This window comes from Aspergillus clavatus, genomic scaffold (assembly GCF_000002715.2).
Source record: "Aspergillus clavatus NRRL 1 1099423829805 genomic scaffold, whole genome shotgun sequence".
In the NCBI taxonomy this organism is placed as follows: Eukaryota; Fungi; Ascomycota; class Eurotiomycetes; order Eurotiales; family Aspergillaceae; genus Aspergillus; species Aspergillus clavatus.
Window position 1 is genome coordinate 733,612 of NW_001517094.1, and position 17,858 is coordinate 751,469.

Below are 17,858 nucleotides of genomic sequence, written 5' to 3' on the forward strand. Positions count from 1 at the left end.
AATGAATCTTGACGACATTCTGTATAGTTATGGCTGCGGAAAGGCTCTATGTCTATGTTTGGCGCTCTCATTCAATCTGGCTCAGCATTCATTACCAGCAGTGTTTCACTTTATGATCCCCTTATTGTTCATAGCAATTGATCTTCAGGTATTCCAAGCTTTAATGGGCGGGTGTTCTTATTCCGGACGATGTCTTAGTAGGCAGCATGTGATTTATTCTTTCATAACATATGTCTTTCTGTACATGATGTAAATGACAATGTCAAGGGCGGCATGATCGAGTTTGGGGTATGGGAACAATTACACTAGGATAATTGTGTATATCGGCTGGCTCAGTCTTGGTTCCACGTCATAGTTGAAGGTTTTAGTTAGAAGTAGCTGCGGCCGTAGCCTTTGCGATTACATCCTCCCATGAGCAACCTTCACCGCTTGGGATCCTTAATCCCGAGGACCCTTCTTTCAAGCCATCGGCCTTCGATAGCTGATTCCTAGGGAGATCCAGAATCGCCTCTCCGTCCCTGGCAAATGCGAGCAGATCCTCCTCCGTTCCCCACTCGCCCATCGCCATCAGACCGACGGGGACCCGCGCCCCCTCATCGCCACCGGCATAGCCAGCGGGACAGCTGATCGCCGGACATCCGGTGAAGTTCGCCAGCCAGACATACTCCATGTTGCGGACGGAGCCCTTGCCGTCCGATACGCCGCGGACGAGGTCCGTCGCGCTGCTGATCTTCCAGCCTGGAATGGGGGTCGTCGGGGTGAGGATGAGCAGGCCCGGATGTTGCTGGAAGAGATGGGCGAGGTGGGACATGAGGAGGTTGCGGAGGCGCTGGGCGGCGATGAGATCCTGCGCGGTGATCTGCCACATGCCCATGGAGACGAGGACTTTGGTGGGCGCGGTGAGAGTGCTGATCTGCGCGGGGGTGAGGCCTGAGGCGATCTCGGCCATGATGGTTAGGATGTGAGCGCGCTGGCCCTCGGGGAGGTACGGGATGGCGATGTCGACGACGGTGTAGGAGTGTTTACGGTAGAAATCGAGGGCGGCGTCAAAGACGGCGCGGACGGGCGGTTCGGCGCGGTCGATCCAGTCGCGGACGATGCCGATGGTCTTGTTCTTGGGTCGCGGGTAGCTGGCTGAGAGGCTGGATATGGGGTCGGGGAAGTTTGCGGAAACTGGGTCTTCCGTGGCAGGGGCAGGCGTCGCCAGGAGCCGGTAGGCGAGAGCAAGGTCGTCGACGCTCGCTGCCATCGGCCCGTAGACGCCCACTGTGGGAGCCAGCGAGGCTGTAGGAAAGCTGCTGATGCGTCCATGCGAGGGTTTCAGGCCCCAGATGCCGCAGAATGAGGAGGGGATGCGAATTGAGCCGCCGCCGTCTGCGCCCAGGGCGATTGGGACGAGGCCTGCGCCGACCGCGTAGCCAGACCCTCCTGATGAACCACCACAGTAGTAGTCCTGATTGTGGGGATTCTTTGGCGTCCCGTAGTTTGGGTTGTTGTTTGTGGTGTCTGTCGCCGGGATATTCTTGTCAGATTCAAATCATTCGGTTCTTTGGGGAAGAGATGGCGAATGGGCCACAATCTTGGGCGATGCTTACCTAGACCGAGTTCATGCATAGTTGTCTTCCCAATAACAACGGCTCCGGCTTCCTCTAGCTTCTCCACACACCAGGAGGTGCCATCAAAGTCACCTTTGAAGTCCAATTTGCTCCCCAAGTTCCTTTGGTATCCTTCAACGTGCACCTCATCCTTCACTGCAACTGGCACGCCATCGAGAGGGCCCAGTGGCTGTCCCGCCTTATATCGCTTCGTGGACGCTTCCGCGGCCGCAAGTACCAATTCCGCCTGCGATTCCACAAAGGCGACCGAGTGCTTCCCTGGTGGATGGACATCACGCCTGATCAGCGGTAGCAGCGTCTCCGCGACAGCGGTTGGAGTAAGTTTCCCAGAGCGGTACAGCGCATGATAATCTGCCGAACTGTAGTAGCCGGTAGATCCTTTCTCTTTTGCTGATGACGGTGGAAGATCCTCTGCTGCTGACGTGCTCGAATCGCCCACCGGAATCACCGTTGGATCATAACGAGGAGCATACTGGCGAAGTTCAGGTACCTTCTGAATGACATCAAACCCGGCATTACGCCAGAAGAAGGTTTGAATAAAACCAACAGAATGAATACTGCATGAATTGTCAGACCGCTACGATTCTTTTGGTTGTACTTTTTTCCTAGTATGGAGGACAACATCCACTCACAGAGCAGCTCCGATGGCCAGAGGCGTGCCTCGGAAGACGGGAATTGACTGCGTCTCGTTCTGATAGGGAACGGAGGGACCTTCACGAATCTGGGGATAGTGTACGAAGTGGGATTCCTTCTGTTTGAGCTCCATGATGACAGGAAGTCTTCCAGTACAAATTGGTGATCGGCGGCCAAATTGTGGTGATTTGCAAAGCGATGAAGCTGATGAAGGTCATTTAAGCTCGCAGTAGCTTCTTCGCTGACGTAGTCTGATTTACCGCGGCTCACATGTCGGCCGAAGTTCACCTAAAAAAGCAAAACATGTACTGATGAATTCTGTTGACATCTACTGTTCGGTGATAGTAATATGCTACATCTATAATTTTAAGTATACACGCCTGATATGGCAGCAGCCTAAAACGGCAGTACTTTGATGTTGGCATAGTCCAACGCTACAGCAGTACCTGTAATGATGGATGAATATCCGATCAGAATCGCCATGGCCTGCGCCGTACTAGCATCCAGAGTAGAAACACTCAGGTTCACAGCTCCAGTTAGGAGGTTGGCCAAGAGGAATATCGCGAGACTATTCTTGTTAAACGCCAACATGATTCGGCTTGTGGCGAAAGTCACTCGCTCTGAATCACCGTCTTTGGTCGTTGTTCGGTGCGCAGCCGGAAAGAAGACAGTTTCGAGCAAGCAAAATACAAAAAGCTGCGCGTTGTTAAAGGCCGCAACCCAAAGGACATAGGGCATATTAGCAAGGCGACGTGAGACCGGAATATTAGCCCCGTATCCCATCGCGTATGTGGAGTTTAGTGCGAAGAGAGAGATCCATGCGAGTGCTTGAATACCCAAGCTCATGAGGACACCCTTCCGGGCCTGCTGTGGGTTTCTAGAAGGCGATGTTCCGCGAGGTATTATTCGAATACCAATCGCTCGACCAGCAAGAAAAATCGCAAGATAGCCAAGGAAGGAAAAGACACCCTCGCGGTTCTTGGACAATAAGCTTGGTCCACGTGGAGAGACAAGAATATAGCTCTTCAGATCGGTTGACTCCAGAGCGATTTGATACAAGACCGCAATACCCAGAGAAAGAAGCTCATATGAGGGAATGAGTACGGCCAGAGCATCGAAAATCTCGACAAATGGGGGCAAAAAGCCTAACGTGAAAAAGAAATTCCAATGCACGCCGTATTCGGTCACATGCTCCGCATAGTCTAGGCCTTTGACACTGTACAGCCGTATTAGGCCAAGGACAAGCAAGGGGATGGAGTGGCGCGTCGAGGCCATCAATCTCTGGATGAGAGGAATTTTCCTGGAGCCATGAATTCTGTTTTTAAGAAGCGATCGCGCAGACACCACTCCACCCGAGAACACAAAGGATCCCACGCCCAGATCCATGAGGGAGGTGCCCCAATTCTCCACCTTGGCGAACCGGCGCGGGAACACGCGAAAGTCAACAGCCAGGATAGCGATACAAGTGATGATCATCATCGCAGCACGGTAGGTCGTGAGAAACGGATGTATGGGTAGAGGTTCTAATGAACCTTGAGCGTGCTTTGAATCATCTTGCTCGACTATAGCCGATTGGCGTGGAGGCTTCGCTTTCTGGGGTATGCGGCGAGATTTGGTATTGAGAAGGACCAGAATCGCAGGAGATATCAGCAAGAGATTGAGTAGGAGAGGCGCAGATGAGTAGAGTGTCGTCGCAAACAAAATGGCCAGAACATTGAGCAGGAAGTCGACAACGAGTGCTGCAGCACTGTAGGGCGCAAAGAAGGAAAGGCGCGACTGTAGAACAGACCAAAGGAAAACGGATACCTGATCATTCATGAATTCTAAGCACTCGGCTGCAAAACGTGAGGGTTTGAAGCTGATTGAACACTTACTGGAGCGACCAGAGTGACGCTGTTGATCTCTAGAATGGTTCCTCCAGCGAGGCCGGAGACAAAGGCCTCTTTTCGAGCTTTATAACTCGAGTCCATGTCGACTTAGTGTCCCGCAAGATTTACATTTATCCCAGTGGCTTGTCTGGACTCAGGAGAGGTCATGTAGAAACCAAGTGAAAACAACAACGTTGAGAAGATACCATCTGGCAATTATCGATAACAGATAGGCTTATTGGTGGCCTGAATAGTCAGGCCGCCAGTAGTTCCGTATCGGGAAGGTAAACTTGGTTACGTCCAGCTTGGTGAGAAGAAGAATCTCATCTCATCTCCCTCGTCCATTTTCTTCCTCTTCTGAAGTTCTGCTACTATCTCATGTAGATATTTTTATCATATTGAATGATTCGTCAGAATCGAAAACTGCAAGACTACCCTGTTCCCAGCCTCTTTACGGAGCACTTGCTTTTGAAATCATCGAATTGTGGGATGGCCCATACCAAATTCCATGTTGTTAAAAGGAACCACACGTAGTGATGGCTCTGCTCAAGTACTTATGGATCAAAGAAATGCACTGACACCACATTACTGGCTGGAGAAAACAAGTTGTCAAGAATCAAGATAAGTGCAATTATTGAAAGCAGCCATTACTATTATTATTGCACAGCTGGGCTGCAGAACAACCCTTGCACTTCCCCCCTGTCAAAAGACCAGTCTACTCTCATGCCGTTGGCTTATGTTTCTAGCCGACCATAACGACTTTAGCCTGCCAACAGAACGAATAGGAGTAAAGAGGCCTGTGATTGCGAGAAGACCTCGCAGGAAATAATCAAGGTGGCATCCATTATCTTTGTCTGAGACCCAATTGCACGCAGCTAAGGACTTAGGAGAAGTTCGAGGCATTTATGCTACTGTCAGCTACATCGAAACACAAATTTGGCTTTCACTGGTGGCCAGAATGCGAGGCTATACTGTAAGAGCCTTTGAACCTTTGCATTATCCTGGGGTACAAGTGCCTGTTGTACTTTCATTGACATGTTTTGTTTTGATGGACTCTCTCGACTAAATAATAATTTTGATACTGGTAACTGACTTGAGACTTGGTACAGACCAGAATCCAACCGATTCATTGACCTACTTGCGGTTTGATATCACCCCGAGAACGACAGCGACAATTCCCACGCTGTGCTGATTGGATGTGATTCAGACCATACACAGAAAACTATGGACTGCTCCGATGGCCTACCACAACCCCTGGACCATGATCTCACAGCCGGATAGGCATTTTGAGGCTTGGCTGAAAAGAGTTAATCCGCATGCATTCCCATTTTGAGGTCAGTGCGAATTACGATTAAATTCCGACTTCTAAGCGCCATCTTTACACTTTACAGAACTATGCTGGTGGTCATTAATCTAACAACACAGGGGTGGCTAGGCAAACAACATCTCGCAGTCTCTAACAAGGTATGGGTACTCCCATATACCGAAGGAGTTCTGGTTCAGTTTCCCTTTGGTAGTCTAACTAGGTACCGAACTACCAATTCTAGTCTATTTTACAGTATTTATACTGTATGGACTAAGGACTCAATGCTTGCCTACCATCTGGGCCTTAGTCCTCTGTACAGGATACGACAATTCCTTGGTATGAAGGAAATATTATTAATGACACTATGTTGTGCAGCCGCCAGGCCCACATAAATCTTAGCATCAGTGCAATTACATGCGACACCGGCATAACTTCGGGACTCACCGCTTTCTTCCTTTCCTGCTCTTTCTGTGTGCTGGTTGGTGCCGGTCAAGACAGAATTTTTGAGTGGTTATGGAAAAAGATGCTTGATTCTATGACCGAGGTTGAGGGCCTGAGGCTTTGAACCTGTTATTCTTGCTCCATGGTTGTTGAAAACCAAATTTCAAGAGACAGGAGGTGCGCCCAATGACCCAACATCTACCCTTGCGTCATGTCCGATCAGTCATCCAGTCTTCTCCAGCCGTGGACTGCGCCGTAAGAATTTGCCCGACAAGGCCTGTTTCCTCGCTTACTGGCCATCGAATTCTTGGGGCCTGGACTCCGGATTCTGGCATCTTTTCAATAGCCTGCTCTGTTACACGGTTGGCTGGTCTAATGGTCCTGGTACCCAGCACCTCAGGTCCCTAACAGACCCAAAGTCGCAAACAAACGGACAAGCAGACCCCATGGCTTCGTTAGCCTATCATATGTCGACAGCTTTTATCCAATTTGGATAGGCAATTCAACAGACTAGGTGCATTACGTAGTCATGGAATGATAGAAGATTGGAGACAGTCTTCCAAACCGTCAGCCTCGTGGCAAGCACCCATACACCCATGGTTCCCGCATCCTGCTTCCTTTCAATATAGCCTCCAGATCTTATCATCTGAGACAGGTTTTGTGGAATTCGAGATCTGATTTCCCCTTCTGGGTATAGGATGATGGAGTTGACAGATGATGGACGACTTTGCTCAAGCGACAGTCTGCGGCAGGACAAATATTGATGAAGCACTGGGGATACAGACATGTGAAGGATATCTATTATTGGTTGCCAAGATACAGATGGTCGAAATCATCCATCTAATTTCCAACTCGAAGGTCGGCACTACCAAGTACCAACATGGCTAATCGTTCTTAGTGCACGCTTTGTGTCCGGGTTGCCTTCAAATTCCCCACAAAAAGAAAAGAAGAGAAAGAGGGAAAGGAAGACATGTGCATCATCATCTTCCCTAATTCCTCCTTGCAATCACAGCAAGGACCTTGCATTTTAATTCTGTTTCTCTTTTCTTTTTTCTCCATACAAAGAAACCGCTGTTAGGTGAGGGAGCGAGCATTGACCGGGTGCAACCTCCAAGTGTGATCCTCAATTTTAGCTCAATTAATATGGTTTTCTAGCCAACAGAGTTGTGGACTTGGGGCGGGTCTGGCGCTGGAGTTTCTCGGCGATGTGCCCGGGGCTGGCCTAATTTCCAATGTTACTCCAGTCGAGCTCGCCATTATTGAGGCATTGACCATGTGGGCAGGATTCACCCAGGTCCCAGGCCCACTGATATCAGGCATATGAGTGCAGCACTAATAATGTATCCTATGCGAATGCGATACAATCATACCCTGCCCCAGTCTTTTGGGAACTTCGAGGATTAAGGGCGGCATTCATCCGATTATCGAGTACATTGGCAGGGAATTGAGCACATGTTTGGACAAACCTCCTGCCCTTTCATGCCATATATAATGCACCTGGGCAAACGAAATAGCATGGGAGGGGCCCCGTCTATTACCAATCAACTACTCTCCTGGTGCTAACCAGGCATGGAGCATAACTCGTAGTAGTCGGGAAGATCGGAAACCGTACATAGCGCCGACCCATAGGCCATCAAGTAGCCTCTTGGGGAAAGGCGCTATGCCCATTCTTGTCCATCCCACTGATTGTTTCGTCCTTAAGCTTGCTCATTATTGGCAGCCAAACTACTCGAAAAGACGGTCGGTAACCTGGCAAGGTGCTTGGAAAGTGGAAGACACTACGCCCTTCATATGCCATATTGATCCGTCGCAGTTTTGCTGACAGTGTAAAGACCACGCCCAAGGCTACTAGGTACTTTTAGAGGCCCGCGCATGCCTAACTCCGAGGCTTTATAAAGATGCCGAAGCTGGGGCTCTTTTAGTTGTGGTCCGGGCGTTTCACCTCTGTCATCTGTTGGAAGGCTCAAGTACCTAGAAGTGTTCCCCAAGCGCCACATGGACGTGTGCTCCGTCATCCTGGCATATTTACCTATCGTCTTCCTTTCAACCACTGTCATTCAGTGACCTTTTGCGCCCTTGTGCTGTTTATAGCAAGTTTAGCGCGACCCACGCATATGGAACGGCCAAAGTCACATATCGAAATCTCAGCAGCCGAGTTCTGAAATCTTTGCCGGCGTATGCGTGATCCTGGGAAGGTTTGCATTGCTATCGCTGGCCAAGGCATGCGCCCCGACGTCGAACAAATCTTTTTCGAGGCATACGTACTATCTGACTGGTAGTAACGACCCCACGACAGATGCAACAGTCAAGAGCACGATGAGCTCTACCCCGGACAACGCGCAGTCGAAGAAACGAGAATCCCGTGCGGGGACTCGTAAAGTGACAACTCTTTCCGCTGAACAGTTGGCCAGGAAACGCGCCAACGATCGAGAGGCACAAAGAACCATCCGTCAGCGTACGAAGGAACATATCGAGCGACTGCAGAGTCAGGTCGCGGAGCTTCAGGCCAAGAACCAGCAATATGATGATGTCCTACGACGTAATGCTGTCCTGGAGCAGGAGATCAAAGGCCTGAGACAACAACTGACCATACTCACCGGCGAGCAAGGATATTCCAATGTCGGTACGTGACTGAATACAAGCAACACTCACCCGCGAACCTGCATTGGTGTTACAAAGATGGCTGACTTGTGCTTCTGCCGATACAGCAGAAGGACCCTATAACAGCCCTTCAGGGGCCCAGTCTTCCGCCCATTACTCTGACTCCTTGAATGTACCTCCAGTGTCGCGAGCCCCCTCGGTTCTTTCCGCGTCCAGCCAAGTCTCTGTAGCGCCAGAGTGGCAGGCGTATGGGTCGACTCGGTCCTCGTCCATATGCGAATCATCAGAGGCAGACTACACCAATCGGACCGCTGAACCCTATCGGTTCGAGGGTCAAATTCAACAACCCGCCAATACACTGTCAGGCCCTATGCCTCACGTCAACTTCAACCCCCCAAGCGCCGCTCATCCGCCCGCGCCCCCTTTTCAGACCTATCCACAGTACTTCCGAGCCAGCGGCCCTGAGGGCACACATGGAGAGCACCTCCTACGGAATCCCCAGCCAGCCACGCCATACGTACCTGGCCAGCCGTCCCTGCCGATGCCCGAAGTATCCTCGGAAAGAGGAACTGGGTACCCTGTCCTTCAAAACTCACAGCATTACCACCATCCCCCAAATCAACCGGGAAATAATCAAGGCTATGGTTACGGCTGGCCTCCTCAGTCTTGAATTTGGTTGTCTAAAAGATCACGGCAACCTCCGACCGAAATTCGACGGAGGCAAAGAACACACCGACATCACGGACATAGGGAATAATAGCCGTTCTCCGGCCGATGGCTTCGATCGCATGTTACTGAGCCCCGTGGGCCATCTGGAGGGGCCGGCACGGTGCGTGTCTCAGATCTTTAGACAACGTTTCCGGGCAGTGATTCGAGTCACTGTGTAGTGCAGGCGTAATCACCGTTCATCCGATTCGTTGGGTCTAAGACATACGGGTTAGTGCGGCAAGAACGAAAGGTCGGCTGCAGACGCATGCTTACAAGATAATGGCCATCCAATTCTGACCTTTGTATGAAATTGATACTTGCCAAACACCATCGGCACAGTCAATCCAAGGGGCTAAATAAGAGGCTTTGACCCTCGCCGGTGGAAACAACTCCGTGAAGGAGACGGGTGACTTTTTATCCAACCATGACAAAACTCATTTCTGTTCTGTGAAGCAAGACGAAGAACGAGTCTCGCTTCTCTCATCCATAGCCGAGATGCTGTTGATATCATACATGCAAAAATGATGGGTCGTTAGTCCTCCACAAATCGAGACTGACATGCATAGAGACAGCAGAATATGTGCTCACTCTGCTGGCTGGTTCGAACACGCGAACCCTTTCATTGCTCTTTAAAAAAAAAAAAAAAAAAAAAAGAAAAGAAAAGGAAAAGAAATCAAACGTCCCTTTTAGACATACTTACGCCCCCACTATTTACTCAACAAGAAGGAAGAGCTCACGAATTTATTTAGTGTACTGCTTCTGCAGCAGCTTAGCAATCGTCTGCAGTTGAATGTTACTTGTGCCTTCGTAGATGGCACCGATCTTGCTGTCACGGAACATCTTCTCCGCGATACCCTCACGGACGAAGCCCATGCCGCCCATCCATTCAACGGCGGAGCCGGCAACACGGCCCGCAACCTGCGAGGCGTACAGCTTCGCCATGGCGGCGTCCTGAACAAAGTCCTGTCCTGCCTCCTTCTTACGAGCGGCGTTGTAGAGGAGAGCCCGCGCAGCGGCGATCTCGACGTAAGCCTGGGCCAGCTGGTGCTGCATTCCCTGGAATGTTCCAATGAGCTGGCCGAATTGGCGACGGTCATTCCAGACGTAGCTGTGGATAATGTTAGTAGAGACCCCAGAAAACATGCGCATCATCCATCCGTTCGAGGTGACAATCCTTACCTGGCGGCGTTCTCCCACGCACCCAGAGCCAGACCAGTCATCTGGGCAGCGATACCGATACGGCCCTCGTTGAGCAGGCCAATAGCATACTTGTAGCCCTGGCCTTCCTCACCAAGGAGGTTGCCCTTGGGAATAACGACATCGTCGAAGTTGAGCACACAGGTGCTGCTGGCCCGGATACCAAGCTTCTTCTCCTTCTTCGCAATGGAGAAACCGGGAGTACCCTTCTCCACAACGAAGGCAGTAATGCCCTTGTAGCCCTTGCTAGGGTCAAGATTGGCAAAGACGATAAATACACCGGCCTCCATGGAGTTCGTGATCCACATCTTGGATCCATTCAGCTTGTAGCCATCCGCAGTCTTCTCCGCCTTGGTCTGCAGAGCGAAGGCATCGGACCCGGACGCAGGCTCAGAGAGACAGAAGGAGCCGACAGTGTCGGTCGCGAGCTTGGGCAGCCATGTCTTCTTGAGCTGAGCATCGGCCCAGTTGTTGAAGGCGGTGTTGACGAGGGTGTTGTGCACGTCGACGAGGACACTGACGCTGGGATCGACACGGGCCAGCTCCTCGATCGCCACGATGGCGGCAGTAAAGTTCATGCCCGCACCGCCGTACTCCTCGGGGATTTCGATGCCCATCAGGCCCTGCTCGAACAGCTGCTCGACCAGAGCAGGATCCATGACTTCGGCCTCGTCCATGTCGCGTACCTTGGGGCCGATCTGTTCCTGAGCGAACTTGGAGACGGACTCGGCCATCAGTGACTCGGTCTCGGAAAGATGGGTTATTGGAGTTGGGGTCAAGCTGGACAGATCGATCTCCTGCCGGCGGGATGTGGTGGAGAATGCATGGGTGCTGGAGATGGAGAAGTCAGTGACTGCGAGGACATGATATTCTTTACACTCGAAAGAAAATGCAATTTCAGAATAACACTTGATCAAGGTACTCTCAGATGCGTAGGAACATACCCTTGTACCAGACGGTAGGGCAATGGCTGTCTTGCAGCAAGTCGGAAGGAGGGAGCGGTGCGGGACAAGGGCCGCAGGGCACGGGCGATGGAAGCCATGGCTAAATGTGTGAGACTGGAGGGGGATTCAAAACCGAGAGAGAATAGTTGCGAGCTCGTGAAGCATGAGAAAACGAGGGGAAAGAAGAAAAGAGAAAGAAAAGAGAGGGGAGAAAGAAGAGCGAGTTGTTTGTGGTGACCATGGAGGAGAGAGAGCGAGATCACGGGGAAGCAGCTCAACTCCAAACGTGCCTCGGTTAACCACGGCTGTCCAAAGAGTCCCTGTCTGGGTTGATGGAAGCGTGATCATTCGCTGTGATACCCGACAATGTGTTCAATCCTACAGAATAAGCTATTTAGATAACGATGGTGATTATCGGCTATTTATCACAGGAGAAGTCTGGTGTATAAATGGTTTGTGTGTGTGTGTTGGGAATTGAGCAGGAATGGAGTTTTGAATTCCCCAAGGGACAGGCTCCTCTTCTATCTACAACAACTTCGCTATCAGATGCGAACCACCAACTCCGCATCATACCCTTTTGACTGAGCAAAATAATAACCCCGTTGATTCGCCACAATCCGTTTTCCCGTCCGATCTTCGACAAAGTCACAGTTATAATGGGTGTGTCCAAACGCCCATAACCGCACCTGGGGTTTCTCCCAGCACGGTTCACCTCTAAGATCTGTCGCGAAGGCCGATGTAATCGGACTGTTCACATGCACTGGATCAGCCGCACGAGCGTCCATAGTGGGACTATGATGGGTGAGGATGACGATCTTGCGATGCGGATCCGACCGAGCAATCTTGGTGACTTGGTTGTTCAGCCAGGTGAGGTCGGCTTCGTGTGCTGCACAATGGTCCTCTACAGTCCAGTGCTTGATCGAGTAAAAGTCGTTCAGCATCCACGACACGCGCTCTTGCTGGGTCTCAACGATCTTGGAGTGGAGTGTGCATCCGAGGACTGTGACTTCTGAAGACAGATCGTAACGTGTTTGGTCTAAAAAGACGAACTCTCCCAATTTTGCCGGACATTTTGTTTGCGCTTGCTGAGATTTCTGGCGGATGGAGTCGGAGAACTTCCTCACTCTGGCTCTCGCCGTCGCCCAATCCGAGCGATATGGCTCGTGGTTCCCCAATAACACAAAGACTACCTGGAACTTCTGGAGCTGAGCCTCAATGAAGGTGAAAAAACCGTCGTCGATGACATTGCCGATGTCCCCCAACAGAGCAAGGTAGGGCGCTTGCGCAGGGATGTCGAATAGATCGTATGCTCGCGGCGCTTCCAGATGGATGTCGGATATCAACTGGAAAGAAGCCATTTGCAACAAAATCGTCGTCGAAGTTTGCTATTATCAAACCGCGTGTTTTCTATACTTGGAGAATAATCGGGTCTAATATTAAATCTAGGTAGACCTCTGGTCCTCTCGTCTCCATCCGTAACCGCCAGCCGATGCGGATGAGCGGGAGTCATTCGTGGGGAAAGCGCCCTTCAAAAACCCCGACTTCTCGGTCAACCAGTCGGGGATTTTGGTGGGTGTTGGGGGGCCCAGATCTCCAGAAGAATGTTAATCTCAACAATTTTCCAGTTTAGAATTCCTCCAAAGGGACCCTGATGAGTCTGCCGTACCTCCATTCCATCCACTGCCGTCCGATTCTAGTAGCAACTGCGCCACAGGCAGCCTGATTGGTTCTTTTCACTTACGATGAACTGGTTCTGTGGCGGTGCACAGACACTGATATCATGTGGCGCAGCAGTGCCAAGGCTGCCCGGATTCCAGTTCGATCATCAATAAATGATCAAATAATAGAAAATAATAGATAGTACTGAGAGCATAAGAGGGCATACATAAAAGCACCGTCTTGGAAGCGCCCTTCCCTCCCCGTCCCAAGAGCCCAAGACTTGCGATGTCTCTGATCTTAATATAGATAAATCACGGCCTCCCTTCTCCTTTTTCTTCTTCTCTTTATCTTTCTTGATATTTCATCCTCCTCTCTTCTCTTCTTTTGATCTCTCCTGTGTCCTCTCTCTTATCCATTGTTCTTCTCCCTACTAATCTAAGCATCTGGGACGCCGACGTCATCTCCCTCCTTCCCCACCCCCAAATTCCTCTGGAGGGGCATCCCGATCTCGGTTTCTCATCACCCAGACAGTTTCACCTCTTCTATACGTATCGCCATGTCGTCCACGATCCATGACCCCAGGTTGCTCTACAGCATCCATAACATTCGTGCCTTTCACATCCAGAATGGCGAAGAATCAGATCTCACTCCGTCGGGACCCCAAACCCTGTCGCTGATGATGGTCCCCACCAGCACTTCTACACCTAACTCTGGCGGCGCAGATGGACCCATAGAGGAGGACTTCTATCTTCATTTGCATCTGCCGCCTGAATTGGATCTTGCACTTCCTGCGACAACCCAGATTTACCATCAACCTCCCAATAGCTATCTGATACCCCGCTGGGATCTGGGACCTGATGCGGGCGCTTTCATTCGCATTCAATTCCCTGAGATCGGCACCGGCCCCGATAAGGTGGCGCAGGAGGATGTTGACACTTTCGAGACGATCTTGGCCCAATGCACTTCATTCCTCGAGCGCGCCGCTCCGCCAAAGGGCCATACGCCGTATAACCCTGCCACCTACGCTCCTGGAGAAGGTTATATCTCCTCCGGTGCTGCAACCTCGAGTGACACCCAAGGAAAGATCGTTTTGGTGGATGAGGAGAATGGCAGCGTCGTGGGGGAAATGGAGGGATATGACGTGGTCGAGAAACCCGGTGTGAAGCCTGGTTCGAAGAGTATGCTTCCATCCGATCTACCAACCCTGGATATTGCTAACGAGTGCTTTGGTAATAGGACCTGTGGAGATCCAGCTCCCTGCTGAAGGTGAAGGAAACCAGATCAGCGTGGGCAATGTATCAGAGGAATACCTGCAGATGGCCCGGCACCCGGCGTATAAGAATTCGACTATCGTCCAAACCTCTGCCATGGCATCCCGCTTTATCGTAACCGGTTCATCCTACCTCGCCAATGTCCTGACCAGCGGGGCCGAGAGCTTCACCAAGAAGACCAAACCTAATCCAAAGCCGATGACATTCTCCGAGACGACGCATACGCGAATTCGAAAGGTCGGCGACTTTTCTCATGGTGCGGCAGGCCTTTCTGCCAGAACGGTCGGCCAGGTTGGCAAGTATGCACAGAACTTTGGTGCTACCCTAGCCCGGCGCAAGGATGAGGGCAAACAGAAGGGTGTCGACAGGCCAAGCGACTACAAACCGGGAATTATGAACAAGTCTCTGATCGCGTTCTCCACTCTGGCGGATGGTATCGAGCAGAGTGCGCGTAATATGTTGACTTCCGGGTCTGTTGCGGCTAGCACAATGATCGGACATCGCTATGGAGCGGAAGCAGGTGCCGTAGCGACCGATCTGACTGGTGGTATCAAGAACGTGGGCTTGGTGTACATTGATGCTTCTGGCGTCAGTCGCAAGGCCGTCCTCAAGTCCGTGGCGAAGGGCATGGTTGTTGGACGCATGCGCGATGGTAAGCAGGTCATCGTCGGCACGGGGGATGATGTACCTTCGCGACCGGGCGGCCCTAGTCAATCGACACTGGGTGCTCGAGATCCCGTCGCGAGACGTCCCTCACCCAGCCCTACACCACCTCCTGCATACGGTGCTCCTGGTACCATTTCCCTTGGGGGGAGTGGCATGCCCGGAGGGAAGTGCTGAGCAGAGGGTTTCATGTTTTGGGTTATTTCGCGTTCTAACGAGTCATGCAAATCCTCATTTTAATCTGGACAATTTGCGCGCTAAGGTACATATCTGCTATGATTATTGTTTAATTCGAATGAGTTAGAAGAATAAAGATAATCTGTCCATAAGAATATGATGGATCTCTTGAGATCTTCCTATGCAGCAGAGTGAGCTATGAATATCGAGTAGAAATTCTCGGTTGAATTATTCTAGACATGAAACACTCAGATAAGATGAAAGCATATGAACTACACCATGCTCACCCCAGATGATTCTTTCATCGTTCTTAATCAGAGATCCGCGTGCAGCATATAGTCCTCCGACTGAAGCAGCTTCTGCAATTGCCGCCGTCGAACACCTAGATCAAACAGGGTAAGACATAGAGCGTCATTCATGAGAGATCCAAATGGTTGCTTCTTGCTATAGGATGTCCTGTAAGCGCAGGTCAGCACATTTGCCACCACAATTGCGGAAATCTGACTATGTAAGATGAAACATACATGCCAACACCTTCATTGCTTTCGTCACAGATTTGACTACCTTGTCCAACCCGAAGATCTTCGCCTGCAGACAGGACTCCAACCACCGATTTGGATCACCCATCCCGGTATCAACAGAGTGCAACGCTTTCTATTTCAGCAAACGTGACGCATCCATGTCCATCTTGATGTCAATCAGTTGATCCCGCAACGCTCTGCTTCGCGATGATGCGCTCGGCGCCACCGCGAGTGTCGGTCCTGGCGAACTCCAGCGCCCTCCGAAACGCCGCCCGTATGGTGCTGACTGCCATGCCCCCCACCAAGGCAACCGATATTCCAAAGCTCGTCTCGATCAGCCTCGCTCCAGCATCAGGGCCGGCCAGTAGGTTACCCGCCGGGTAATCTGAAGTCCACGAACTTGGTGTGCGGCCCCGAGACGGCAGGATGTCCGATCAAGTCCTGCTCCTCAAGCACAGTGTATGCGGCCGGGTTATTCCGCACGATGTCTTCCCGGGTCACGAGTAACACGACGACTGCAGCGTTCAGCTGGGCTGGCTTGGGCTCTGAGTCGGCAGGGGCAGTACCGGCACACCACGCATTGGAGATCAGCCCTCCTTCCGTCCCAACCGGCGCTGTTCGTCGTCCATAGCTGCAAGAGAGTCTAATTAACACCGGGGCTCGAAGTAGGGACAGAGAATCCCGATGATCCACGATACTTTTTCTCCTTAGATGACCCAAGCATCCCCGTCGCGCATAGCGGTAGTCTGCAGCCTAGGCCCGTCCTCCTCCAGCCAGTTAGCTGTTCCGTTCGGCTCGGAATGCACGTCCACGAAGGCAACACTTGTCCCTCCAAGTGGGCGCGGGGATCAGAGCCTTGACTTGTCCTGCTGCGACGGCTTTGCTGTAGATAGGCCGGATGGACTCAAACCGCTCGGACTGCGTGGGGAGGTGGGAGTAGGTTTCTGATGCACCGTTGAGGACGGCCTGGGCGAAGGCACGAGCTGATTCCTTGACACGCTGCTGGTGATCTGAGAGTTCGAATTGCATCTTTATTTTTCTGGTGTAGAATGGGTGCAGAGAGACTTGAGGGAGAGCAAGCTTGAGTGTCTCTCAATGCAAAGAGCAAACGGGTGCAGGCCGCATAGTTAAGTATCTTGCTGGCAGGTCTACCTGCTGAGCTTCTTGCGCGTTGATTATGCCATAACCCTAGGCTAGGTTATGTTGACTATCACATAGCCCTAGATTAAGCTAACTTACCTTGCAAATCAATCAGTTATGGGCCTTGGCCGGCTTGGTTAGACCATGGAGGAGTGAATATATTATGGACACTACTCAGGCTGTAATTCCTCAGGGGATCTCTATTGTCCAGGACGTAATGGGCTATGTATATATATATATATCATGGCTGTATAGAGCATAGTGACTTTGTGGTATGCAGTAGAGGAGACTAAGTAAATAATATTGGTTAAATATATATAGGTATCTATAGATTAGTACCAGAAAAAAACCTATCAAGAAAAGGCACCTAGTACGAAGGTATTATACATATAGGCTTTGTTCCTTCTGAAGGGAGTGGGATTAATGATTCTGAAACTGGGACAATGGCCATTATTTATGGACAATGTTTATTTCCTTTCTCCCGACTCCCGAGGCCCTCAGTTCTGCATATACGAAGGCTGAGACCCGGAGCTGAGAAGCGAGATGATGAGACGGACGATGAAACCAGGATGTATCAGCCCTTACTGAATGATAGCATCATAACAGCAAGGAAGCTGGCGAGCTGGTGAGCCCACTAAAGTATACAAGCCTGCGTCTGGTGACAAGCGGTTAGTTACTACTCGCATTCCTGCTTGGGTTCAACTCTGCTATTCAACTACCTAATAGTACATCTTATGTGGAGGAAGAGAGAAAGGAAGATCTCTAAAGGGGAATTGGTATCCAGGACGGAAGGAATGAATCTTACTCTTCAAGGTACGGAGTACTACTAACCAAGTGTAATTGATTAGTGTGGTGTAAGGTAAGTGGATTACATACAGTATTGAGGCTAAAGAGAGACGTCTAGATATATCTCGACAATGATAGGACAACGTTTAAGTGACAGATGGTCAGCATCAGATTTCAAGCTATATACAAGCTATACAGCCAGATAGTAGTGATAGGCTTCTCTTCTTTCAAGAAGCCTAATCATCACACCAAGCACCACTCTCAATGCCTGGAGACGAGATAAGGTCCCTGGAGGTTGAGCGCAACTGACTTTGTTTTGTTGCTCCC

At 50.9% G+C, this 17,858-nt stretch overlaps 8 protein-coding genes across 8 annotated transcripts, besides 1 other annotated feature; 2 read left to right on the forward strand and 6 right to left on the reverse strand.

Annotated features, from left to right (window-relative positions):
- Positions 1 to 364: 364 nt before the first annotated feature.
- ACLA_020480 (amidase) lies at positions 365 to 2,382 on the reverse strand (the record flags this gene model as incomplete). Its single annotated transcript, XM_001268766.1, has 3 exons — positions 365 to 1,506; positions 1,596 to 2,173; positions 2,249 to 2,382. The coding sequence occupies 3 exons, from the start codon at positions 2,380 to 2,382 to the stop codon at positions 365 to 367; spliced, it is 1,854 nt and encodes a 617-aa protein (XP_001268767.1).
- Positions 2,383 to 2,645: 263 nt separating this feature from the next.
- Positions 2,646 to 4,219, reverse strand: gwt1 (putative GPI anchor biosynthesis protein Gwt1; the record flags this gene model as incomplete). Its single annotated transcript, XM_001268767.1, has 2 exons — positions 2,646 to 4,055; positions 4,124 to 4,219. The coding sequence occupies 2 exons, from the start codon at positions 4,217 to 4,219 to the stop codon at positions 2,646 to 2,648; spliced, it is 1,506 nt and encodes a 501-aa protein (XP_001268768.1).
- A 3,961-nt stretch (positions 4,220 to 8,180) lies between these two features.
- On the forward strand, positions 8,181 to 9,135 carry ACLA_020500 (bZIP transcription factor; the record flags this gene model as incomplete). Its single annotated transcript, XM_001268768.1, has 2 exons — positions 8,181 to 8,487; positions 8,573 to 9,135. 2 exons carry the CDS (start codon positions 8,181 to 8,183, stop codon positions 9,133 to 9,135), a joined length of 870 nt encoding a protein of 289 aa, XP_001268769.1.
- Positions 9,136 to 9,804: 669 nt separating this feature from the next.
- Positions 9,805 to 9,846: a microsatellite.
- A 68-nt stretch (positions 9,847 to 9,914) lies between these two features.
- ACLA_020510 (acyl-CoA dehydrogenase) lies at positions 9,915 to 11,412 on the reverse strand (the record flags this gene model as incomplete). The annotated part of the gene is made up of 3 exons (XM_001268769.1): positions 9,915 to 10,281; positions 10,353 to 11,201; positions 11,315 to 11,412. The coding sequence occupies 3 exons, from the start codon at positions 11,410 to 11,412 to the stop codon at positions 9,915 to 9,917; spliced, it is 1,314 nt and encodes a 437-aa protein (XP_001268770.1).
- A 444-nt stretch (positions 11,413 to 11,856) lies between these two features.
- ACLA_020520 (Ser/Thr protein phosphatase superfamily) lies at positions 11,857 to 12,672 on the reverse strand (the record flags this gene model as incomplete). Its single annotated transcript, XM_001268770.1, has 1 exon — positions 11,857 to 12,672. One exon carries the CDS (start codon positions 12,670 to 12,672, stop codon positions 11,857 to 11,859), a length of 816 nt encoding a protein of 271 aa, XP_001268771.1.
- An 857-nt stretch (positions 12,673 to 13,529) lies between these two features.
- ACLA_020530 (senescence-associated domain-containing protein) lies at positions 13,530 to 15,084 on the forward strand (the record flags this gene model as incomplete). The annotated part of the gene is made up of 2 exons (XM_001268771.1): positions 13,530 to 14,151; positions 14,210 to 15,084. The coding sequence occupies 2 exons, from the start codon at positions 13,530 to 13,532 to the stop codon at positions 15,082 to 15,084; spliced, it is 1,497 nt and encodes a 498-aa protein (XP_001268772.1).
- A 314-nt stretch (positions 15,085 to 15,398) lies between these two features.
- ACLA_020540 (uncharacterized protein) lies at positions 15,399 to 15,711 on the reverse strand (the record flags this gene model as incomplete). Its single annotated transcript, XM_001268772.1, has 2 exons — positions 15,399 to 15,466; positions 15,609 to 15,711. The coding sequence occupies 2 exons, from the start codon at positions 15,709 to 15,711 to the stop codon at positions 15,399 to 15,401; spliced, it is 171 nt and encodes a 56-aa protein (XP_001268773.1).
- Positions 15,712 to 15,974: 263 nt separating this feature from the next.
- Positions 15,975 to 16,634, reverse strand: ACLA_020550 (uncharacterized protein; the record flags this gene model as incomplete). Its single annotated transcript, XM_001268773.1, has 2 exons — positions 15,975 to 16,236; positions 16,429 to 16,634. 2 exons carry the CDS (start codon positions 16,632 to 16,634, stop codon positions 15,975 to 15,977), a joined length of 468 nt encoding a protein of 155 aa, XP_001268774.1.
- Between the last annotated feature and the right edge of the window lie 1,224 nt (positions 16,635 to 17,858).